The sequence below is a fragment of the Oncorhynchus mykiss genome, chromosome 23 (assembly GCF_057628025.1).
Source record: "Oncorhynchus mykiss isolate SJ-2025 chromosome 23, ASM5762802v1, whole genome shotgun sequence".
NCBI lineage: Eukaryota > Metazoa > Chordata > Actinopteri > Salmoniformes > Salmonidae > Oncorhynchus > Oncorhynchus mykiss.
The window spans coordinates 47,435,133-47,452,500 of NC_143044.1; the positions used below are offsets into that span (position 1 = coordinate 47,435,133).

At 41.3% G+C, this 17,368-nt stretch overlaps 1 protein-coding gene across 2 annotated transcripts in view; it reads left to right on the forward strand.

Annotated features, from left to right (window-relative positions):
* The window catches only part of LOC110503000 (protein kinase C epsilon type), a 276,309-nt gene that overhangs the window by 186,382 nt on the left and 72,559 nt on the right, over positions 1 to 17,368 (forward strand). For both annotated transcript variants that reach the window (XM_036960862.2, XM_090217548.1), the window contains 2 exons: positions 117 to 331; positions 703 to 876. In XM_036960862.2, coding sequence (XP_036816757.1) covers positions 117 to 331; positions 703 to 876 — 389 coding nt within the window. The remainder of the gene's footprint in view (positions 1 to 116; positions 332 to 702; positions 877 to 17,368) is intronic.

The window sequence follows — 17,368 nt, forward strand, 5'->3', positions numbered from 1 at the left end:
TCATGGATTCTGCATTGGAGAGTTCCAGGGAGTGATTTGTTGTTCACTTCCACCCCTGCCCATACACAGAGGAACACACTTTTATCACTCCTATACCTCTCTGGTTTCTCTCCCAGACCTGAAAGAGTTGGAGAACATACGCAAGGCGCTGTCGTTTGACCAACGTGGACAGGAACACAAGTCGGCCTCATCCTCTTCTTCCAAGGTGGCGGTGGGCTCAGAGGGGGGCGAGGCCCGGGAGAATGGAGAGCTCAAGACAGTCCAGACCAAGAGGATGACGCTGCAGAACTTCCTCTTCATCAAGGTCCTGGGCAAAGGCAGCTTCGGAAAGGTACAGTACTATCTGACTCTCTGACTCTCTGACTCTCTGTCTGTCTGTCTGTCTGTCTGTCTGTCTGTCTGTCTGTCTGTCTGTCTGTCTGTCTGTCTGTCTGTCTGTCTGTCTGTCTGTCTGTCTGTCTGTCTGTCTGTCTGTCTGTCTGTCTGTCTGTCTGTCTGTCTGTCTGTCTGTCTGTCTGTCTGTCTGTCTGTCTGTCTGTCTGTCTGTCTGTCTGTCTGTCTTCTCAATTTAATCAAGTGCAGAAAATTTGTCAGTGGCTTGAGTGTTGTTACAGTAGTAGTGTGTGTGTCTGTATGTATGTGCCTGTGTTTATGTGCTTCCGTGTGCATGGGTATGTTAACCTCTGCGGTTCTTCCCTGTAGGTGATGCTGGCTGAGCTGAAAGGGACAGATGAGGTGTATGCTGTGAAGGTGTTGAAGAAAGACGTGATCCTGCAGGATGATGATGTGGACTGTACCCTGACAGAGAAACGCATATTGGCCCTGGCTAGGAAACACCCCTACCTGACCCAGCTCTTCTGTTGCTTCCAGACTAAGGTAGGAAACACCCCTACCTGACACAGACACACACACACAGACACAGACACACACACACACACACACACACACACATTATACAGTGCACACGGAAAGTCTTCACACCCTCAACTTCTTCCACATGTTGTTACGTTGCAGCCTTATTCTAAAATGTATTAAATAAAAAATGTTCCTCATCAATCTATACACAATTAAGTTAAAAGGCACATGACATCCCACTTGAAGTTTGCCAAAATACACCTAAAGGACTCTCAGACCATGAGAAACAAGATTCTCTGGTCTGATGAAACCAAGATTGAACTCTTTGCCCTGAATACCAAGTGTCACGTCTGGAGGAAATCAGGCACCGCTCATCACCTGGCCAATACCATCCTTATTGTGAAGCATGGTGGTGGCAGCATCATGCTGTGCGGATGTGTTTCAGCAGCAGGGACTGGGAGACTAGGTGACTAGGATCAAGGGAAAGATTAATGGAGTAAAGTACAGATAGATCCTTGATTAAAACCTGCTCCAGACTGGGATGATGGTTCACCTTCCAACAGAACAACGACCCTAAGCACACAGCCAATACAACGCAGGAGTGGCTTCGGGACAAGTCTCTGAATGTCCCTGAGTGGCCCAGCCAGAGCCAGGACTTTAAGCTGATCTAGCATCTCTGTAGCGACCAGAAAATAGCCGTGCAGCGACCCTCCCCATCCAACCTGACAGAGCTTGAGAGGATCTGCAGAGAAGAATGGGAGAAACTCCCCAAATACAGGCGTGTCAAGCTTGTAGTGTCATACCCAAGAAGACTCGAGGCTGTAATCACTGCCAAAGGTGCTTCAACAAAGTACTGGATATATGTAAATGTGATATTTCAGTTTTTAATTTTTAATACATTTGCAAAAATGCCTAAAAACGTGTTTTTTCTTTGTCATTATGGGGTATTGTGTGTAGATTGATGAGGGGGAAAAACAATGTAACCCATTTTAGAATAAGGCTGTAATGTAACAAAATGTGGAAAAAGGGTCTTAATACTTTATGAATGCACTGTACATACGCACAAAAACACAATACACTCACAGTTGGATTGGCAGGTGGGCAGAATGACAGACACACACTGGCATGCTCAGACCCCTTCTAGACTCACTTGTCTGCTTCTTGCCAACTAACATAGGGTTAAAAACCACCACAAACACACAGGCATTGACTGGAATGACCACTTTTGAACCACTCCATAGACAGTATTTTCGCTGGTTGGGATTTAGTTATGATTGCCACTAAGTGGCAATATAACACCATAGTTGAAGAACACAACAGGACTCAATACATGGTAATTCAAATACAGCCCTTTCAAAAATGTTCCTCTGGCTATAGTTACTGACTGTAGGGGGTATAGGATGGTAACCGGGTCGTTCCACCAATAGAGTGCCTATAGTGTAGGATGGTAACCGGGTCATTCCACCAATAGAGTGCCTATAGTGTAGGATGGTAACCGGGTCGTTCCACCAATAGAGTGCCTATAGTGTAGGATGGTAACCGGGTTGTTCCACCAATAGACGGCCTATAGTGTAGGATGGTAACCGGGTCGTTCCACCAATAGAGTGCCTATAGTGTAGGATGGTAACCGGGTCGTTCCACCAATAGAGTGTCTATAGTGTAGGATGGTAACCGGGTCGTTCCACCAATAGAGTGCCTATAGTGTAGGATGGTAACATGTTCGATCCACCAATAGAGTGTCTATAGTGTAGGATGGTAACCGGGTCGTTCCACCAATAGATTGCCTATAGTGTAGGATGGTAATCCGGGTCGTTCTACCAATAGAGTGCCTATAGTGTAGGATGGTAACCGGGTCGTTCCACCAATAGAGTGCCTATAGTGTAGGATGGTAATCCGGGTCGTTCTACGAATAGACTGCCTATAGTGTAGGATGGTAACCGGGTCGTTCTACGAATAGAGTGCCTATAGTGTAGGATGGTAACCGGGTCGTTCCACCAATAGAGTGCCTATAGTGTAGGATGGTAACCGGGTCGTTCCACAAATAGAGTAGGTTGTTCCTCCAATAGATTGCCTATAGTGTAGGATAGTAACCAGGTTGTTCCACCAATGGATTGCCAATAGTAACCTGGTCGTTCCACCAGTAGAGTAGGCTGTTCCACCAATAGATTGCCTATAGTGTAGGATAGTAACCTGGTCGTTCCACCAATAGATTGCCTATAGTGTAGGATAGTAACCTGGTCGTTCCACCAATAGAGTAGGTTGTTCCACCAATAGATTGCCTATAGTGTAGGATAGTAACCTGGTCGTTCCACCAATAGAGTAGGATAGTAACCTGATCGTTCCACCAATAGAGTAGGATAGTAACCTGGTCGTTCCACCAATAGAGTAGGATAGTAACCTGGTCGTTCCACCAATAGAGTAGGTTGTTCCACCAATAGATTGCCTATAGTGTAGGATAGTAACCTGGTCGTTCCACCAATAGAGTAGCATGGTAACCAGGTTGTTCCACCAATAGATTGCCAATAGTAACCTGGTCGTTCCACCAATAGAGTAGGCTGTTCTACCAATGGTTTGCCTATAGTGTAGGATAGTAACCTGGTCGTTCCACCAATAGATTGCCTATAGTGTAGGATAGTAACCTGATCGTTCCACCAATAGAGTAGGATAGTAACCTGATCGTTCCACCAATAGAGTAGGATAGTAACCTGGTCGTTCCACCAATAGAGTAGGTTGTTCCACCAATAGATTGCCTATAGTGTAGGATAGTAACCTGGTCGTTCCACCAATAGAGTAGCATGGTAACCAGGTTGTTCCACCAATAGATTGCCAATAGTAACCTGGTCGTTCCACCAATAGAGTAGGCTGTTCTACCAATGGTTTGCCTATAGTGTAGGATAGTAATTGGGTCATTCCACCAATTGATTGCCAATAGAAACCTGGTCGTTCCACCAATAGAGTAGGCTGTTCTACCAATAGATTGCCTATAGTGTAGGATAGTAATTGGGTCATTCCACCAATAGAGTGCTTTTTGGGTAGTTTAATTTAGCCCAAAATAACTTTTTATTACATTGTAACATTCTGTCATTTTAATGTTTAACTAGGCAAGTCAGTTAAGAACAAATTCTTATTTACAATGACAGACTACCGGGGAACAGTGGGTTAACTGCCTTGTTCAGGAGCAGAACAACAGATTCTTACCTAGTCAGCTCAGGGATTCGATCCAGCAACCTTTCAGTCACTGGCCCAACGCTCTAACCACTAGAATATCTGCCGCCCCACTAGGATCCCTGCTGCCCTGCCATCATAAAGAGCTCAACTTCATAACAAACATGTTTTACACATTAAAATACACTACTTTTGGAATTTTGAACATGGTTTAGTTTAGTTAGAGAGCAAATGTATGTGATCCAACTGTTAAATAGTTTGATCAAAATATACACACATAATGTCACAAGGTCACAAAAGGCAGTGCATTTGTGGAACGACCCAAACATACATATACGGCACACACTGGCATGAAGCAGACAAGGTTTGACCCTGCTGTTGGGATTAGAATATTAGAGAATAGGACTTTATATATAGTATTAGTATCAGGTTTCACCCTGCTGTTGGGATTAGAGTATTGGGGTTTAGGAATTTTTATATAGTATTTTGGAAAAAGCAAATAGTGAAAGAGTAAGGTTTGGATGAACAATATGTTTATAAATAACCATTTTCTCTCCCTCACCCTCTCACTCTCTCTTAGCATGTCTTTCTCTCTCTTAATATGGGAGAATAGCACACTCCACCTGATTATGTAAATATTAGCATGTCCCTAGAAAGGAAAAACTCCCTAGAAACATCTCTCTCTCTCTCTCTCTCTCTCTCTCTCTCTCTCTCTCTCTCTCTCTCTCTCTCTCTCTTCTTTCTCTGTATATATCTCTCTCTCTCTCTAACATGCACACATGCATGCACAATCACACACTTACCTTACAGAGCAGTTGTCTAGGTGACAGGAATGTGGTGTTTGTGTTTGGCATTGTTGCGGGTATTTCATAAGAGGGTCCTGATTCTTATCAGGTTTGATGTGTATTCCATATGCTATCTGTTTTCCCTGCCCCCCTCCTTCCTTCCCTACTCCCCCACAATATGGACAGGAAGACCATGAGGGCTTTGCATTTGCACATTGGAACCGTCACGCTTAACCATGACCCCAGCTCCTGCTGCCTTATGTAACATTGGTTCCACATCAATTAAGGGAATATGTACACTATGTAGGGAATATGTACACTATGTAGGGAATAGGTACACTATGTAGGGAATATGTACACTATGTAGGGAATAGGTACACTATGTAGGGAATATGTACACTATGTAGGGAATAGGTACACTAGGTAGGGAATAGGTACACTATGTAGGGAATAGGTACACTATGTAGGGAATAGGTACACTATGTAGGGAATAGGTACACTATGTAGGGAATAGGTACACTATGTAGGGAATAGGTGCATTATGTAGGGAATAGGTACACTATGTAGGGAATAGGTGCATTATGTAGGGAATAGGTACACTATGTAGGGAATATGTACACTATGTAGGGAATAGGTACACTATGTAGGGAATAGGTGCATTATGTAGGGAATAGGTGCATTATGTAGGGAATAGGTGCATTATGTAGGGAATAGGTACACTATGTAGGGAATAGGTACACTATGTAGGGAATATGTACACTATGTAGGGAATATGTACACTATGTAGGGAGTAGGTACACTATGCAGGGAATATGTACACTATGTAGGGAATAGGTACACTATGTAGGGAATATGTACACTATGTAGGGAATAGGTGCATTGTGTAGGGAATAGGTGCATTATGTAGGGAATAGGTACACTATGTAGGGAATAGGTACACTATGTAGGGAATAGGTACACTATGTAGGGAATAGGTACACTATGTAGGGAATAGGTACACTATGTAGGGAATAGGTGCATTATGTAGGGAATAGGTGCATTGTGTAGGGAATAGGTGCATTATGTAGGGAATAGGTGCATTGTGTAGGGAATAGATGCATTATGTAGGGAATAGGTACACTATGTAGGGAATAGGTGCATTATGTAGGGAATATGTGCATTATGTAGGGAATATGTGCATTATGTAGGGAATATGTGCATTATGTAGGGAATATGTGCATTATGTAGGGAATAGGTGCACTATGTAGGGAATAGGTGCACTATGTAGGGAATAAGTGCATTATGTAGGGAATAGGTGCATTGTGTAGGGAATAGGTGCATTATGTAGGGAATAGGTACACTATGTAGGGAATAGGTACACTATGTAGGGAATAGGTACACTATGTAGGGAATAGGTACACTATGTAGGGAATAGGTGCATTATGTAGGGAATAGGTGCATTGTGTAGGGAATATGTGCATTATGTAGGGAATAGGTGCATTGTGTAGGGAATAGGTGCATTGTGTAGGGAATAGGTACACTATGTAGGGAATAGGTGCATTATGTAGGGAATATGTGCATTATGTAGGGAATAGGTGCATTGTGTAGGGAATAGGTACACTATGTAGGGAATATGTACACTATGTAGGGAATAGGTACACTATGTAGGGAATAGGTGCATTATGTAGGGAATAGGTACACTATGTAGGGAATAGGTGCATTATGTAGGGAATAGGTACACTATGTAGGGAATAGGTGCATTATGTAGGGAATAGGTGCATTATGTAGGGAATATGTGCATTATGTAGGAAATAGGTGCATTGTGTAGGGAATAGGTGCATTATGTAGGGAATATGTACACTATGTAGGGAATAGGTACACTATGTAGGGAATATGTGCATTATGTAGGGAATATGTGCATTATGTAGGGAATAGGTGCATTGTGTAGGGAATAGGTACACTATGTAGGGAATAGGTGCATTATGTAGGGAATAGGTGCATTGTGTAGGGAATAGGTGCATTATGTAGGGAATAGGTACACTATGTAGGGAATAGGTACACTATGTAGGGAATAGGTACACTATGTAGGGAATAGGTACACTATGTAGGGAATAGGTGCATTGTGTAGGGAATATGTGCATTATGTAGGGAATAGGTGCATTGTGTAGGGAATAGGTGCATTATGTGGGGAATAGGTACACTATGTAGGGAATAGGTGCATTATGTAGGGAATAGGTGCATTATGTAGGGAATAGGTGCATTGTGTAGGGAATAGGTACACTATGTAGGGAATATGTACACTATGTAGGGAATAGGTACACTATGTAGGGAATATGTACACTATGTAGGGAATAGGTACACTATGTAGGGAATAGGTGCATTATGTAGGGAATAGGTACACTATGTAGGGAATAGGTGCATTATGTAGGGAATAGGTACACTATGTAGGGAATAGGTGCATTATGTAGGGAATAGGTACACTATGTAGGGAATAGGTACACTATGTAGGGAATAGGTACACTATGTAGGGAATATGTACACTATGTAGGGAATAGGTACACTATGTAGGGAATAGGTACACTATGTAGGGAATAGGTACACTATGTAGGGAATAGGTACACTATGTAGGGAATAGGTACACTATGTAGGGAATATGTACACTATGTAGGGAATAGGTATTTTATGTAGGGAATAGGTGCATTGTGTAGGGAATAGGTGCATTATGTAGGGAATAGGTACACTATGTAGGGAATAGGTACACTATGTAGGGAATAGGTACACTATGTAGGGAATAGGTGCATTGTGTAGGGAATATGTGCATTATGTAGGGAATAGGTGCATTGTGTAGGGAATAGGTGCATTATGTAGGGAATAGGTACACTATGTAGGGAATAGGTGCATTATGTAGGGAATATGTGCATTATGTAGGAAATAGGTGCATTGTGTAGGGAATAGGTGCATTGTGTAGGGAATAGGTACACTATGTAGGGAATAGGTGCATTATGTAGGGAATAGGTGCATTGTGTAGGGAATAGGTGCATTATGTAGGGAATAGGTACACTATGTAGGGAATAGGTACACTATGTAGGGAATAGGTACACTATGTAGGGAATAGGTACACTATGTAGGGAATAGGTGCATTGTGTAGGAAATATGTGCATTATGTAGGGAATAGGTGCATTGTGTAGGGAATAGGTGCATTATGTGGGGAATAGGTACACTATGTAGGGAATAGGTGCATTATGTAGGGAATAGGTGCATTATGTAGGGAATAGGTGCATTGTGTAGGGAATAGGTACACTATGTAGGGAATATGTACACTATGTAGGGAATAGGTACACTATGTAGGGAATATGTACACTATGTAGGGAATAGGTACACTATGTAGGGAATAGGTGCATTATGTAGGGAATAGGTACACTATGTAGGGAATAGGTGCATTATGTAGGGAATAGGTACACTATGTAGGGAATATGTACACTATGTAGGGAATATGTACACTATGTAGGGAATATGTACACTATGTAGGGAATAGGTACACTATGTAGGGAATAGGTACACTATGTAGGGAATAGGTACACTATGTAGGGAATAGGTACACTATGTAGGGAATAGGTACACTATGTAGGGAATAGGTACATTATGTAGGGAATAGGTGCATTGTGTAGGGAATAGGTGCATTATGTAGGGAATAGGTACACTATGTAGGGAATAGGTACACTATGTAGGGAATAGGTGCATTATGTAGGGAATAGGTGCATTGTGTAGGGAATATGTGCATTATGTAGGGAATAGGTGCATTGTGTAGGGAATAGGTGCATTATGTAGGGAATAGGTACACTATGTAGGGAATAGGTGCATTATGTAGGGAATATGTGCATTATGTAGGGAATAGGTGCATTGTGTAGGGAATAGGTGCATTATGTAGGGAATATGTACACTATGTAGGGAATAGGTACACTATGTAGGGAATAGGTACACTATGTAGGGAATAGGTACACTATGTAGGGAATCGGGTGCCTTTTGGGATGAGACCCTTGGAGAGAGTTTGGTCAGCAGAGCTGTTAGGGTTGTTGAAACAGAAGGCCTCATACACTACAGGTTTACATCATGACATGTGGCAAGGCCAGTGAGAGGGAAGGCCTCGCAGAGAATACAGTTGATAGACAGGAGACATCAGAGCATGATGGAATGAATGTACAAACAATAATTCATTATTTGTCACTCTATATTCTGTCTCTCCCTTCTTCTCTTTCTGTCTCAGTCTTTCTCCCTGTATCTCTCTCTTTCTGTCGCTCTCTCTCTATCCCCCTCTTCTCTGTCTCTGTCTCTCTCCCTCTTCTCTCTCTCTCTCTGCCTCGCTCTCTGCCTCTTCTCTATCTCTCTCTCTCTCTCTCTCTCTCTCTCTCTCTCCCTCTCTCTCTCTCTCTCTCTATAAATTGAGCAGCTGCTGAAAAATGAGCTCCTGTATATATTGAGATTTAAATGGTTTTTTAGAGTGAAGTACATCGAAAAAATCAAAAGAAAACTGCAAGACTCAATAGAAGACAATACAAGCAACAAACCAAAAAGACAGGATTTTGAAAAAGTAACTATTTTTCATAAAATTATACAGTTATCTTAGCTAGCTGAATTGTTAGCTGAATTGTTTACATGTTGCTAAGCAGTTGCTAGGGACTCTCCTGGAAGAAGCTAGCTAGCTTACAAAGAATAACAAAAAAAATATCTAGTTAACAGAAGAAAGGAAGACAAAATAAGGACAAAATAAGGACAGAAGAAAAAGGAAAAGAAAAAAGGACAACAAAGTGAAACAGTCCTCTGAAGAAACAAGAGAGAATACAAGAAACAGCACTTCTATTGCAACATTGTAGCCAACATCACCAGCGTTGCTATGGAAATTGTTTACCCACCAGACATCCAAACAGAGAAAGCTAAGAAAAGTTTCAAAGGTTTGTTGATGGGACAGAACCGTGAATGCCTGTTTGCAGATCTTACCAGTTACAAAACAAGAGCAAATTTAATTTTTAATACCAATCGAGGGAACATATGGAAAAAGGTTATTTGCAACCATTTCCCTTTCTCAAAAAAGAGGGGCATCAGCCAAGGATGTCAGATCAGCATTTTTGAAGAAGCTGACCAGAGCAACACATATCAAACAGTAAACTTATATAATAATGGAACTGTATTGATACAAGGCAATGATTCAAGCCTCCAGGCTTTTGAGAATAGGTTTGCTACCCTAAAAGAAGACGCTGACATCATCTCAGAAAATGAGGAAAAAGTCAAGGAGGGAGATGGAGAAAAGCAGACCCCAATGGTCTCTGTGACCCAGCAGGAAGCCCTCAACGTCCCTTTACCTACCTCACCTGCAGCAGACAGAGTCAAGGACATGACAATTTCAATAAGAACACCTGCTATGCAACGTTTCCACAACACCCTCTCTCTAGTCGAAGCAGAGGTCATAGAACTCAGAGAGAAGAAGCTTCAAGAGGAGGACACTGTTCAGAAACTCAAAGAAGAGATGAAACAGTTCAGGGAGGAGAGCAGAGCATCCATAGCTAAATTAGAAAGCAGAATGGACAAGCTGAGTCAGACAAATGATGACCTCAGAGACCATCTGAGCACAACTAGAAAGGAGCTCGAACAAAAAGAGAGGTACATTGACACCCTCAACCGGCAGAGAGTCATTGTGTCCTCTGCATCTAGAAAACATGTCCACCAGCTTGGTACAACACAAGCAGAACCTGAGACCAGCATGGCCTCCACTACACAGCCGGATGACACTGCACCAGCCTACCAGTCTGCTCCAGCCCAGGTCAACCTACCAGCCTCTCAGTCTGCTCCAGCCCAGGTCAACCTACCAGCCTCCCAGTCTGCTCCAGCCCAGGTCAGAATACCAGCCTCCCAGTCTGCTCCTGCCCAGGTTAACCTACCAGCCCCCCAGTCTGCTCCAGCCCAGGTCAACCTACCAGCCTCCCAGTCCGCTCCAGCCCAGGTCAGAATACCAGCCTCCCAGTCTGCTCCAGCCCAGGTTAACCTACCAGCCTCCCAGTCTGCTCCAGCCCAGGTCAGAATACCAGCCTCCCAGTCTGCTCCACCCAGACAATCACCCACAACTGCAATTCTAATTGATTCAAATGGGAAGTTCTTAGTCCAGGAAAGATTATTCCCTAGACACCAGGTGTATAAGTTCTGGTGTCCTACAACTGAGAGTGCAATGCAGCTACTCAGTCAGACCAGGATTGACACCCCTGACAACATCATCATCCACACTGGCACAAACGACCTTCATGCCAAAGGTGAAAATGTATCTGGGGCAGTGAGAAGAGTGGCAGAACGGGCACAGGCTATGTTCCCAACAACCAATATAGTTGTGTCCACCCTCCTACCAAGAAAAGACTTCCCAGAAAAGTTGATCGACAAAATAAATCAACAGATCACTGTGGACTGTGCCTCACTGCTCAATGTCAGAACGGCTCACCACCCCACTCTGACATGTCAACACTTATATGATAATATACATCTTGATCAGGACAGTATCAGAACCTTTGCCAAGGACCTAAAAGATGCAACACTTGGCAGGGACCCACACACCCATCACCCCAGCAACAAAGGTCCCCCGCCCCACCTTCTGAAACAACAGTACCTCCACCATCCCGAGGAGAAAAGAGCCAGACATGGCTTATTACAGCACAGCTCTACTAGACCAGGCCCAACACAGCACAGCTCTACTAGACCAGGCCCAACACAGCACAGCTCTACTAGACCCGGCCCATCACAACACAGCTCTACTAGACCTGGCCCATCACAACAAAGCTCTACTAGACCTGGCCCATCACAACACAGCTCTACTAGACCTGGCCCATCACAACACAGCTCTACTAGACCTGGCCCATCACAACAAAGCTCTACTAGACCCGGCCCATCACAACACAGCTCTACTAGACCCGGCCCATCACAACACAGATCTACTAGACCCGGCCCATCACAACGCAGCTCTACTAGACCCGGCCCATCACAACACAGCTCTACTAGACCTGTCCCATCACAACACAGCTCTACTAGACCCAGCCCATCACAACACAGCTCTGACCACTACTCCAGGGTCGGTCAGAACACTGCCCTTCAGGGAAGTAGACCACATGATGCAGTCCACACCATGTATCAATTAGATCGTCAGCCTACATATGCTGAGGTAACCTCTGGCAGAAGACCCCTAGAACAATCAGAGATAGGAGAGGTGCGCCAACTACTGCAACTAATATGCAGACTACTGAGCTAGACAGTCCCTTTAATTCACACACGAGCACGCACGCACGCGCACACACACACACACAAACACACAGGGTTGCAGATTGCACATAACATAAGTACAATGCAATCTTATTCCATTCTTATTAATTTGTTTACAAATATTCCTAAATGTATTGACACCGGTATTATAATAATTATTATATGTAATGGTGTGTGTGTGTGTGTGTGTGTGTGTGTGCGCGTGTGTGTGTATGTATGTATGTGTGTATGTGCATGTATGTGTGTATATATATATATATATATATATATATATATATATATATATATGTATGTGTATATATATGTATATATATATGTATGTATGTATGTGTGTGTGTGTGTATGTGTGTGTGTGTGTGTGTGTATGTATGTATGTATGTATGTATGTGTGTATATGTATGTGTATGTATATATGTGTATGTATGTGTATGTGTATGTATGTATATATATATGTATGTGTATGTATATATGTATGTGTATGTGTATATATGTATGTATATATGTGTATATGTGTATATATACATATTTTATTTTTTTTGTTTTTTTCGATGTACTTTACTCAAACCAGTGAATATCACTTATTATAAATGAGATCATTAACTATCAGCTCTTGGAATATCCAGGGCCTATACTCTTCACATTTTGGTTATAAAACAACTAATCCAGAATTGATTAAAAACATCAAGGGACAGGACATCATAATCCTACTGGAAACATGGTGTCGTGGAGACATAGATACTCAGTGTCCCTCAGGCTATAGAGAAAGTTTACTACCATCAATCAAACATAAAAATGTTAAACGGGGCCGAGACTCAGGTGGAATCATCATTTGGCATAAGCAGGACTTAGCACTGAATGAAATGAAAAAAGGTACCACTCACATTTGGCTAAAACTTAACAAAGGTACAATCTATTGTGACAATGATGTATACATATGTGCAGCTTATGCTCCTCCTTCAGATTCATCATATTATGATGATCAGTTTTTTGACAATCTCCAGACAGAAATCATTACATTTCAGGCGCAGGGTAAAGTGCTTCTTTGTGGAGATTTCAATGCAAGAACAGGTTCTGAGCCTGACTACACTGATGCGGGAGGTAACCACCACATATTTGGACACCCCTCCTTGTACAGTAGCCCTATTATAAATAATAGAAACAGTCCTGACCAAATACTGAACAAAAATGGAAAAGAGTTAGTACATCTCTGTCGAGCCTTAGGCCTGTACATGCTTAATGGTAGAATCAGAGGGGACTCTTTAGGTCAGTTTACTTACTGCTCAGCTCTTGGGACAAGTGTAGTCGATTATGCCATCACTGACATTGACCCCTCCTCCATTAGTGCATTCACTGTCAGACCACAGACACCATTGTCAGATCACAGTCAGATCAACGTGTTTCTGAAGAAATTAACCGGCAATATTCATTCAAAAAAACAGCCCAATAAACTTTACAACATAAACCAATCGTTCAGATGGGCTCCAAACAGTGCAGAGGCATTCATTGAAACATTGAACTCAAATGAAATGATGAACTCTATACAGTTTTTCAATAACTCACAGTACCAAAACAATAAAGATGGTGTCAATTCAGCTACCCAAAACATCAACTGCATATTCCAAAAAGCAGCATCGAAAGCAAATTTGAGAAAACCAAAGCAATGCAACATCAGAAGCAAAAATCTAAATGTTTCTGACAAATGGTTTGATAATGAATGTAAAACAATTAGAAAACACCTAAGACAAATGTCAAACAAAAAACATAAGCAGCAAAACAACCCAGAGCTACGATATGAATACTTTGAAACTCTGAAACAGTATAAACAAACACTGAAATGCAAGAAATTGAATTATACCAACAAGACACTTGATGAAATTGAAAACGCAATTGACCAAAATCAGTTCTGGGACATGTGGAACAATTTAAGCACAACAAAGCCACAAGAATTAGCAATACAAGATGTAGGAATTTGGAAAACTTACTTTGATAATCTATACAAAAACATCCCACAAAAAGACTTAAACCAGAACCAATTAGAAATTAAAGAAAAATTGAACATCCTGGAATCAGTCATTAAAAACAACCAAAATCCATTAGATTACCCAATAACCCAACAAGAACTAAATGAAAAGCTAAAATCTATTAAATCAAAAAAGGCTTGTGGTGTAGACAACATCAGAAATGAAATGCTGAAAAACAGCACACCTGAGTTGCAAAATGCTGTGCTTAAATTGTTCAACATGGTTTTAACTTCTGGCTGCTTCCCTGATGTCTGGAACCAGGGGCTCATCTCCCCTATCCACAAAAGTGGAGACAAATCAGACCCCAATAATTACAGGGGAATTTGCGTCAACAGTAACTTGGGAAAGATTTTCTGTAGCATTTTGAATTCAAGAATTCAAACCTTTCTTCAAGAAAAAAATGTAATAAGTAAATGTCAAATTGGCTTTCTCCCTAACCATCGCACTACTGACCATATATACACCTTACACACACTAATTAATAAACACGTCCACCAAAAAAAAGAGGGCAAAATCTTTGCTTGCTTTATTGACTTTAAAAAAGCATTTGATTCGATTTGGCATGAAGGGCTATTCTACAAAATTCTACAAAGTGGGCTTGGTGGTAAGGTGTATGACTTAATAAAATGTATGTACACAGAAAATAAGTGTGCAATAAAAATCAAAAACCAAAGAACAGAATTTTTTCACAATGTCGAGGTGTGAGACAAGGCTGCAATTTGAGTCCAAATCTTTTCAACATTTATATCAATGAATTAGCAGACATGTTGGACCAATCTCCAGCCCCAGGACTCACACTATTTGACACAGAGGTGAAATACCTGCTATATGCTGATGACTTGGTACTTCTATCACCAACCAAAGAAGGTCTTCAACAAAACATTAATATTCTGGAGCAATATTGCCATAATTGGGCCCTGGCAGTAAATTTCCAAAAAACTAAAATCATGATTTTCCAAAAAAAAACCAGATGTCAGAAACAAAAATGTAAATTCACCCTGAACAACACCTTAATTGAACACACAAAAAATTACACCTACCTTGGTCTGACCATATCTGCATCGGGAAACTTTAATATGGCAGTGAAGGCACTCAAAGAAAAAGCCCGCAGAGCAATGTATGCAATAAAAATGAAATTATTCAAAATCAACATCCCAATTAGAATTTGGACTAAAATATTTGACAGTGTAATCCTACCAATAGCACTTTATGGAAGTGAGGTTTGGGGGCCACTCAATAAACTGGATTTTAAAATGTGGGACAAACATCCAATTGAAACCCTACATGCAGAATTCTGTCGGAAAATTCTACAAGTCCAGAGAAATACACCAACTAATGCATGTAGGGCAGAATTGGGGCCGTTTTCCAGTAATAATGAAAATACAGAAAAGATCATTAAAATTTTGGCTACATCTAAATTCAAGTCCAAATTCGAGTCTGCAATTTAAAGCACTTCAAGCCCAAGAGCTGAGCCCAGAAACGAGCCCTCTCAGTCAGCTGGTGTTGGACCTCACCAATCAAGCTGACACCAGCACTGCTTCAAAAGAAAGAATTCCAATAAACAAAATCATGAACCAATCAAAGGAATCATACTTACAATACTGGAAAAACGAAACAAAATCCCAAAGCCGACTAAATTGCTATCTGACCCTAAACAGAGAATATGAAATTGGCTGATTATCTCTACTCTGTCAGAGATACGAAGCAGAGACAGATCCTTACCAAGTACAGGCTGAGTGACCACCGATTGGCAATAGAAACCGGCAGACATAAAAAGACATGGCTACCCAAAGAGGAGCGTGTATGTGGTCACTGCATGACAGGGGAGGTAGAGACAGAGATGCACTTTCTCCTTTACTGTGATAAATATTCCTCACAAAGAGATTCATTATTCACAGAAATGACTACATATATTCCACATTTTTACAAATTGAACCCAGAGGAAAAACTAAGAATACTCATGGGCGAAGGAGCAATGGCTCCTCTTGCAGCCAAATATGTATTTTCCTGCCATAGCCTGAGGGACACTGAATAATAACATCTGCATAGTAAACAGTAACTTACTTATTATTACTATTATTGTTATTACTATAATTATTAATGTTTACTGTAGACTGTTACCATTTTATTGTATTTATTGTATTTATTTTTTTATTATTATTTACTACCATTTTATATTATTATTTGCTATCATTTACAATTTTGTTACAATGTATATTGTATACATTGTTGCTTTGGCAATATTGACACAATGTTTTTCATGACAATAAAGCAGCTTGAATTTGAATTTGAATTTGAGGAGAGAGAGAGAGAGAGAGAGAGAGAGAGAGAGAGAGAGAGAGAGAGAGAGAGAGAGAGAGAGAGAGAGAGAGAGAGAGAGAGAGAGAGAGAGAGAGAGAGAGAGAGAGAGAGAGAGAGAGAGAGAGAGAGAGAGAGAGAGAGAGAGAGAGAGAGAGAGAGAGAGAGAGAGAGAGAGAGAGAGAGAGAGAGAGAGAGAGAGAGAGAGAGAGAGAGAGAGAGAGAGAGAGAGAGAGAGAGAGAGAGAGAGAGAGAGAGAGAGAGAGAGAGAGAGAGAGAGAGAGAGAGAGAGAGAGAGAGAGAGAGAGAGAGAGAGAGAGAGAGAGAGAGAGAGAGAGAGAGAGAGAGAGAGAGATCCGGAGTTGAAAAATGAGCTCCTGTATATATTGAGATTTAAATGGTTTTTTAGAGTGAAGTACATAGCAAAAAATCAAAAGAAAACTGCAAGACTCAATAGAAGACAATACAAGCAACAAACCAAAAAGACAGATTTGAAAAAGTAACTATTTTTCATAAAATTATACAGTTATCTTAGCTAGCTGAATTGTTTAAATGTTGCTAAGCAGTTGCTAAGGACTCTCCTGGAAGAAGCTAGCTAGCTTACAAAGAATAACAAAAAAATATCGAGTTAACAGAAGAAAGGAAGACAAAATAAGGACAGAAGAAAACAGGACAACAAAGTGAAACAGTCCTCTGAAGAAACAAGAGACCATAATACAAGAAACAGCACTTCTATTGCAACATTGTAGCCAACATCACCAGCGTTGCTATGGAAATTGTTTACCCACCAGACATCCAAACAGAGAAAGCTAAGAAAAGTTTCAAAGGTTTGTTGATGGGACAGAACCATGAATGCCTGTTTGCAGGAACCTTACCAGTTACAAAACAAGAGCAAATTTAATTTTTAATACCAATCGAGGGAACATATGGAAAAAGGTTATTTGCAACCATTTCCCTTTCTCAAAAAAGAGG